Below are 8,837 nucleotides of genomic sequence, written 5' to 3'. Positions count from 1 at the left end.
ATTGAGTCTTTATTTGTGCCAGCAGCTAATTGTTAGCTGCTGGTTGTCGCTCAGTAAAGGTGAGACTGAACGTTCAAACCCAAACTTTTGAGCAAACAACAAAAAAAAAATGATTTAATAAAATGAGCAAAATTCATCTGCTGATGAAGACCATGTGAAACGACCAAAAGTTCCAGAATAGCCAGTCAAACAGGAGCCAGATTCAGGACCGTCATACTATGCATCACAGTCTTGTTTGTTATTACATCTTCCAGCCACTTGTGGCAGCACTGAGCGCTGAAGCTCGTTTTTACGATTATTCCAGCATCACGTGAAGTGGTAAATCAGACGTTGGAAGGTTTATATTTTAACTTTTGGCAGTTTCCCTCCATTTTTAGTGTTTGTGCTAAAGCTGCAGTTCCTCTAACGACCACTAGAGTCTGGCTCCAACAGTGAGTCAGTCCCCATAGACTCCCATGTTAAAATGTCCAACTTTACAGCAGAAAGTTTTTCTACCACGTCCCTCTCAGTGGTGGAAACACAAAGTTCCAGACTGCTGTCGTGGTTCAGCTCCATCAGCAGGTCCACATGACGCAGAGCTGGAGACGCCACTCTGACTTCCTCTGAGTCCCGGCCTTGTTCGGAGAAGTGACACGATCCCCTGAGAAGTCTAAGTGTTTTTCTTTTTTCAGCCGCCTTCTGGAAGACTGAAAAGCCAAAAAGCCGAGTCACTTTGTCACTACAAAGGCGAGGCAGAGAAGTTCACGCCCCCGGGGAGCGGCTTGGCGGGATAATAAGACATCCAGAACAGCTGTTCAGAGAGGGAGAGAGAGACGTCCTTTCTCTAGAATCAGCGGCAGAGATTACCTGAACATGGCCTAAAGATTAGTTTGTCCTAATGTGGTAAATCCTGGCTCGTGTTTTCACGAGGCAGCGCTGCACGCTGGTAAAGCCCAGCAGGAAGCGGAGCGGGCAAACACACGGCGCTGGACGCCATGTTTACTGGAAAAAAAAAAAAAAAAAAAAAGTGTTTGTCCAGCTGCTGGAGGGACGCCGCGAGGAAGCGGGGAAGGCTGTTAATTAAAATCGTGATTCGTCCCTTTTTTCCTTGGATCAAATGAGTTGTACACGACTGTCGACACGGCCAAACAAACAGCGGGGATGCCAGCGTACATGTTTGCTAACCTGCCGGGCTGCGAGGAGAAGTGGGGGGGGGGGGGTCTGATTATTGACAAGCTGTTTGGATGTTCCTCTGGGTACCACAGATAACATTGACACTGCCGCCACGTCCCAGGAGCCTCAGCAGGTTTTATACAGCTGATTGTTTTTTAAAGATGTTGTTTTATAATTTAAAAGCTCAGTCACTATGTTTGAGGTGCGTTTACACGTATACACACATTTTCATCACAAATAAAAAGGTTAAAATATATGAAATGTATTGAAATATACAATTTGAGTGACAACTGGTTCGTCCACTAATCAGAAGGTCGGTGGTTTGATCCCCGACTCCCCCAGGCCACATGTCCAAGTGTCCTCGGGGCAAGATACTGAACCCCACATTGCCCCTGACGCTGTTCCATCAGTGTGTGAATGTGATCAATAAGACTATAAAGTTGCTATATATGTGCAGTCCATTTATCCTTTAAAGCTCCTCCAGTGTAAAGGTCTGTGTCCATGTGTAGTGTGATTATAGATCAGCTCTAGCTTCTATATTAATACTGTGAAAGTATCAAAGCCTCAGTCCACAGAGAAATGCACACAGCCTGTATTCAGAAACTGAGCCTTAAAACCAGCCGTCAGGACTTCTGGAACTTTGTGATGTCACAACAAAGCAGTCACCAAGCCCCGCCCACCTGGACCCACCATCCAAACCTTGCAGGATTTGGTTTCTCTGAGTGTTTTTACCTGAAATCTGTTTTATTTTTATTGGATCACTCAGAAAACAGTCAGCCAATCAGAAGAGAGGCTCAGAGCCTCCTCTCTTCTGATTGGCTCACAGACCTGTTGTTACTAGAGCTCCAGAGAGAAGCCTGAGAGAGGAGAAGTAAAACTACACTGAGATGGTTTTTATATCTTCTGATGGATCAACACTTCAAATAAAACACAGAAGAAGAAGAAACATGGAGCTTTAGTTTGGATCAGTTTCATGTTCTGACCTGGTCACTGGTTGAAAGTCGTTCTCCAACTCAGACAAAGTCTTTTATTTCAATTGGTCAGGAGACAAAGTTTCTTCAGGATAAAATCCAACATTCTCGTGGCACTCGGCTCAGAAAGAGAAGCCATTAATGAGCAAGAGCCGAACGGCTGATCAGAAAATGCTCATATTGCTGATCTTTTAAACACAGTTTTTGTAAGTGCTGATAAATAATGTTTCCTGACAGACTTTAGGATGACGTGTGAAACGGCATTTACTCCTGGAGTTTTTGAGCCTCTAAAACTGAGACCTTTGGAAACGATGAGGTCACAGCCACGGTCTCTCCTGATTGGCTGTCATCAGCCTGGACTACCAGTGGTGAATACAACACGATAATAAATGACAGTGTCACTGACCTTGTTGTTCACTTTCATTCTGCATTTTAATGCTACAACTGACTTTGCTGCTCCCGCTCAGAGGATGCTGTGCGTATACCGCACCTCTGTTGTCATGGTTACCACACAACAAACACCGGACTGTACCAAGAGCAGCGTACCTACATCCGTTGCCATTGTTACTAGAATAACGGTCACGGCTTGGTTAGGTTTAGGAAATGATGGTGATTTGGGTAAAAAAAGAAAAAAAGTATTTCCTCAACATCGGACAATCTTTGTTGCCATGGTTCCCTTCGCTCCTGTCATCATTATTACGACCACTAGATGTCGCCTAGCAACAAAACCTGACTATGATGTCATAATAACCTGCAGCACAGACGAACACAAACCTATATATGTCCCATGTGTCCATGAGTCCAGTCACTTTAAAGATGTTGTTTAACCCTCTGATGTGGACGGACGGACGCTGCGTCTCTGTGATGTTTCTGGTTCTGGTTCTGGTTCTGGTTCTGTTTCTGTTTCTGTTTCTGGTTCTGCGACAGTATGGACAGTTTTTATTTAAAACAAAAGCTAAAAGCTTTTAAAAGTCACTACATTTTGCGAGTGTTTGCCGACAACAGCTCAGCAGGAAACCTCCTGAAGGAGGGGTTGATGAACACTGGGTATTTACTGACAGCACTGAAGTTATATATATATATATATATATATATATATATATATATATATATTTTATTCCTACATGCCACAGTTTTTAGGAACCCAACACCACTGAACCCATTTCAAGCACCAAACACTTCGTCCACATCAGTAGAGGTTTGAAGAAGGAGAGGGGGGGTCAAGCTGAGATTGTATTATATTATATGCAAGTACCTTTAAAAGTGCATTTAATAAATCAAGAAAATACCCTCAGACCTCAGAGGGTTAAAACTGAAGTGGGAATACAGAGGAAAAGATTCACAGATTCACGTCACGTCCCCTGAAGAATCCTCCGATCGACAGGAAGTGAGTTCACTGCAGAAGTTTAAGATTATAGACTGAACATTTAATCCATCAGATCTCACTGTGTTTAAACTGGGAAGCTTCCAGGTGTGAACGTGTGTGTACCTGTGTGTGTGTGTGTGTGTGTGTGTGTGTGTGTGTGTGTGAGACACTGGTTAAAGGCAACAATCATTTATATATAAATCAAAGTTTGGCGAAACCTGCGGTTAATCAACGATGATTAAACGCGTCCTCGTTTACGCCTTCAAACCCGTTCGACCGGTTCGGTTTAATGAGTTCTAAAAGTATTTTGGTCGACTCGACACGGTCGCCGTAGAAACAACAAACTTATCTCATGTTTTAACAAGACTTTATTATAAAGACACGAATGTACATCTTTCAAATTTCAATGGAATACTGACATTACGTGTCTAATTCACATTTTTTTTATTTTTCTTTCCTCTGCAAAGAACAAATAGCAAAAAAAAAAGAAAAAAGAAAGAAAGAAAAAAGAAAAAGCTTTCACCTTTTTATAAACAAGTGCTGCAATTCAGTCTCCAAATACAACACCCACGGCCGGACGACGAGATTCAAATAACATCAGCAACCTGGAAATCATAGCAGCATCATGTTTTAGCCTAACCCCCCCCCCCCCTTCCTCCCCCCCCCCCCTTCCACCCCCCCCCCCCAAAAGAGTCCAAATCATGACTTTTTGTTTCATGTGTCAAAAGGATCTTTTAGTTTTTCTTAGTAGAATAATCTCCAGCGTGTTTGTGGCTCGCTGAGATGATCCCAGACCGTCAGAGACCTTCAACGCGTCGTTAACGGTTCGGTTTCTCTCGAGTTCTGGAGTAGAAAAATAATCCCGGTCGAGTCGATTCCGCCGCCGCCGCCGCCGCCAACAAGAGCCGAACCCGAGGACGTCGGCTCGGGGCGTCAGGCGTCTGCGTCGCTTCACTTCGTTCACAAATAAACTTTTAAAAATGTCTCTACTGTTATTTTTAAAGGATTTTCAAAAATAAACCACCAACAACAAAAGGAATACTTCTTTGAAAGCGTAGAAGAAGAGGAACACAGGAAGTCACAGCACTTGGAAACGCCATGACGCCTGGTCTTTGTAGTCCAAACAGTCGGAGGCGTTGAAGTTGAGCTTCCAGGCCGACGCCGCCGTCTGCTCTTTGTAATCCAGACAGTCCGTGGAGTTGAAGGCGAGGCCGGGCGCGCTGTACGCCTGGTGGTGGTGCGGCGGGTGGTGGTGATGGTGGTGGTGCCCCGACGTCTGCCCGATGTGGTGGTGCGGGTGTCCCGACATGGAGCTGCCGGTCATGGGGCTGAGCTGGTGCGGGTGGTGCGGGTGGTGGTGGGAGTGCATGGGCGCCAGGTACGAGCCGCACTCCACCCCGCCGAAGTAGGAGCCGGACGCCGAGGCCGGGTAGCCCTGGCTGTACGCCGCCGCCGTTTGGCTGTAGGACACCGGGTAGGAGGGCGTCCCCCCGGTGGCGGAGGACGACACGGAGCGCTGCATGCAGGAGGCGCTGGTAGGGGCGGCGGGGTCGGGCAGCGTGGCCGGAGCCGGGGCCGGAGAGATGGGCGCCGGGCTCCAGATGGACGACACCGGCGCTGTGACGGAGGTAGAGGTGCTGATCAGACCGGGGCCGCCGAGACCGGAGGCGACGGAGGAGGAGGAGGAGGAAGAAGAAGCGGAGGAGGTGGAGGAGGCGGAGCTGGACACCGCCGGCGGGGTGAACTGGCCGCTGCTCTCCGAACCGGTGCTCTCTCTGGTCGGAGACGACTTCTTCTTCATGGGTTTCACCTTGGCGCTGCTGCTGCTCTGCTGCTGCTGCCGACACTTGGCCCGTCTGTTCTTAAACCACACCTGAGGAGGGAGGAGGGGTCAAAAGGTCAACGCCACGTTAAAAAAAAAAAAAACCTGACAGAGCAGGAAGTGAACACACAGAGATCTCGTAACTCTGACCTTTGACCTTTACTGCTGCTCTTCGTGAGGACGACAGTTTCACTGGAGTCGCTAAATGACTTCCTGTTTGTTTCTTTACGTCACATTCACAACACACTTTAAAGGACCAGATCGCCAAAATAAAAGTTTGCTTTAATTTCATGCTTTTATTTGAGTTTCCTGAGGGGACAGGACTCCAGCGTGTCGCGTTCACAGCTTTAAATAAAGATTTGAATAATTCAACAGCGAAAACGTTATTTTCAGAAAATAGTGTCTCGGTTTACAGAGTTTTTTTTTTTTTTTTACGTAATTATTTGCCTCCGTTGTTTTTGTGATGGAGGCAGAAACAAATGTCAGAGACACCGTCTGCGTGACGAGTAGAGGCAAGTCAGATTTAATTCATTTCATTTGTTTATTCTTTTGGATGAACTGACCCTTTAAACCTTGTTGTTTTAAGAGTGTGTGAGCGTGAGGAGCGTCAGACACAACCTGATCACTATCAGAACCAGAAAAACCTCATTGATCCCGGGGGACACTAAGTGATTAGGTAATTTGGTAATTAGTAATGAAATATTAATAAAAACCACATGATGAAATATTTGTCAGAATAAATGATGAATATTTTCAGTAAATTCAGGAAATTAAATCTTAAAAATGAAAGGTTCAGCTCATGTAGGATGGTTTTTCAAAGTAAAAGACCAAAAACTCCACCTAAATAACTTCAACTAATACCTTCAAAATAATTTACAACATAAAAAGATAATGTGATTATTTAAGTTTAGGGAAGATACATTTTACATTTCATGATTTTTATTTTTATTTTTTTGTTTTCACCAGGAACAATAATTCAGGATTTAATCTTTATCTAATTATATATAAATATGTGTCAACTCAGTCAATAATCCAAAGTAACTAAAAACTGAACCGACATTTACAAAACTTTTATTTTTTAATGAACTTTTTCGAAGTGAATGACGAGATCATTTATGTTTTCTTTTGGAAAATTCTCTCAAATTGTAGTTAAAGTCTCCAAGAACATTTTGACTAATATATGCAACATTTAAAAATAACAATAAAACAAAGTCATAATAATAGATGTTATAATTAAAGTAGCTATTATTAGCAGTGTTAGTAGCAGGAAGCCTGTTACAGCAGCTTTAAAAAACAGAACTAACAACACCCACTTCTTCTTTTGTCCTGACAGCTCTGATACTTGTGTGTGTCAGGGTTCGTTAGTGAACGCTCCGTCAGCAGCAGCCATGATTACAGCTGCAGCCGGGACACCCACCACACTCCTCTCCCTCTCATTAAAGACTTGACTCTACTTGATTCTACTTGATCAATAACAACCGAACTTAATGAAGCTGATCCTGCAGAGACCTGGAGCAGGAAGTCCACAGACCAGGACGGTAAAACCTGGACTCAGTGTTGGATGAGAGGAAACTTATACAAACTCATTCTATATTTCTGGCATTTTTTCCTTCTTAGTTTTCTTTTCTTTTTTTTTTTTTTACATAAAGGGAAATTAACTTTAAATGAAAATGTAAATAAACCTGATGCAGGTGGAATATTTGGTGGAATTCAGCAGAAACAAACTTTAATTCTCCATAAGTTACAGGCATTTTTCAGAGTTTATAATTAATATCTTCGTTTTCTCTCATGAATGAATCCCATAATAACATGGAGGCTGACTCTCACCTGCACTCTGGACTCCGGCAGGTTGATTTTCAGCGCCACCTCCTCCCTCATGAAGATGTCCGGGTAGCGCGTCTTGGCGAACAGCGACTCCAGGATGTCCAGCTGCGTCCGGGTGAAGGTGGTCCGCTCCCGGCGCTGCTTCCGCGGGTTGGCTGCAAGAAGAAGAAGAAGAAAACACCGGAGTTCATCATCGGTAACAACAGCAGCTCAGATCAACACTGTTTTCACCATTATTAACGACGATTTCACATTTTAATTCGCATTAAGTTTCTCGTTATTTGTAATTATTAATTTAACGTGTGTCAACGACCTTATTAAAAAGTTTGGACTTTTAGAAATAGTTTTATCCTGATGGATGCACAGATTTCAAAATAAAGCTTTCAAAATGTCGCAAAAATACAAATACACAAACTTCATTTACGGCCCCAAACGCACCGAGAGCAAAGACTCTCCATCTGTTCAATAACAAACCAAACAGCAAGAAGAAACTACACTTTATAACTTGTAAAAGTTTTCAGAATAATATCTCTCCGCGGGAACATTTTACTGTGGAGTCACACTGTAGAGATTTATCAGATATTATAGGATCATAATAAAATAAAACATAATTAAATAAAAAAAAATACGTTTCAAATCATTAACGGAAAAAAGTTTGGAATATTTTGAGGAAATGATTTTCTATTATCTAAATGAATGACAATAATAAGAAGTGAACTGAATCTGTGTGTTGAATCTTGTTGGCGGGGGCCGTACCCGGGTACCCCACAGACGGGTGCAGCAGGTCCATGGCGGCTCCGCTCAGGCCCAGTCCGTTCATCCCGTACGGGGCCTGTTTGAGATATGACATCATGCTAACGGCACGGAGGGGAGACCGCAGTCTGGACGGACGGAAGAGGCGCAGATCCCCCGGGGTTCGGGCGCTCGGCTCGGCTGCTGCAAGAGGCACAAACACGGTGAGAATAAAACACGTGGTTTAATACAAATCTAGATTATCAATAAACTTCATCCTCTCAACTGAAATAATCAGATTTCAAGACACGGACTTTCTGCCTGGAGGCCTGTCACCTCTCATTTATGTGATCTTACAAAATAAGACACATCTTTTTTAACACAATAAAAGTCTCTCAGATCAAACACGTTGTTATGTAACAGGAAATATAAACGATCCTGCTGCTGCTTCCTGATAAAAACCTTTATGTTTGAGATTTTGAGTGTTTAGAAAAATGTGATTTCACAATAAATGTCCTCTGAAATAATCCTCAGACCTGTTTTTTATGATAAGATAGAAAAAATAAACATCTGATCTGAAACAAAGAATCTCCTAGAAATGAACTGGATGAATAATGGGGTGAAAAATATATATTGTGTTTTATGTAAAATTGATCTGCAGCTGCAGGTTAAACTTATATTAAAGTTTTAACGTGTAAATTAAAGGAGGTCCAAGGACAGAATCTCTAACGGGTGAAATTCATCAGGAGGATGTGAAAAAAAAATCTCAACATTCAAATGAATCTGGACTGAAGATGACACCAGTCCAGGTCCCAGTCCAGGTCCCAGTCCAGGTCCCAGTGTGAAACCCTGAATATTGGACGTTTCCCGCCTCTAACAGCCCTGTTATCACTCAGATCTTCATTACGTTTTAATTAATTCAATAGCTCACAATTAAATCGACCTGTGGAGACACACGTTTAAATTACAG

At 43.3% G+C, this 8,837-nt stretch overlaps 1 protein-coding gene across 2 annotated transcripts in view; it reads right to left on the bottom strand.

Annotated features, from left to right (window-relative positions):
* Positions 1 to 4,180: 4,180 nt before the first annotated feature.
* LOC130164705 (homeobox protein OTX1 B-like) overlaps positions 4,181 to 8,837 on the bottom strand; it is a 6,344-nt gene continuing 1,687 nt past the window's right edge. Inside the window, exons 1-4 of one of the 2 annotated variants that reach the window (XM_056369616.1) lie at positions 8,182 to 8,388; positions 7,892 to 8,071; positions 7,139 to 7,290; positions 4,181 to 5,362 (exon numbers count right to left, since the gene is read on the bottom strand). In XM_056369616.1, the coding sequence (XP_056225591.1) occupies positions 4,568 to 5,362; positions 7,139 to 7,290; positions 7,892 to 7,988 (1,044 nt within the window). In that variant the 5' untranslated portion in view covers positions 7,989 to 8,071; positions 8,182 to 8,388 and the 3' untranslated portion in view covers positions 4,181 to 4,567. Of the gene's footprint in view, positions 5,363 to 7,138; positions 7,291 to 7,891; positions 8,072 to 8,181; positions 8,389 to 8,837 lie in introns of those variants that run through there. The other variant, XM_056369607.1, reaches the window with a different exon arrangement.

This window comes from Seriola aureovittata, chromosome 3, assembly GCF_021018895.1.
Source record: "Seriola aureovittata isolate HTS-2021-v1 ecotype China chromosome 3, ASM2101889v1, whole genome shotgun sequence".
Classification (NCBI taxonomy): Eukaryota; Metazoa; Chordata; class Actinopteri; order Carangiformes; family Carangidae; genus Seriola; species Seriola aureovittata.
This window is presented reverse-complemented; position numbering and strand designations above follow the sequence as displayed.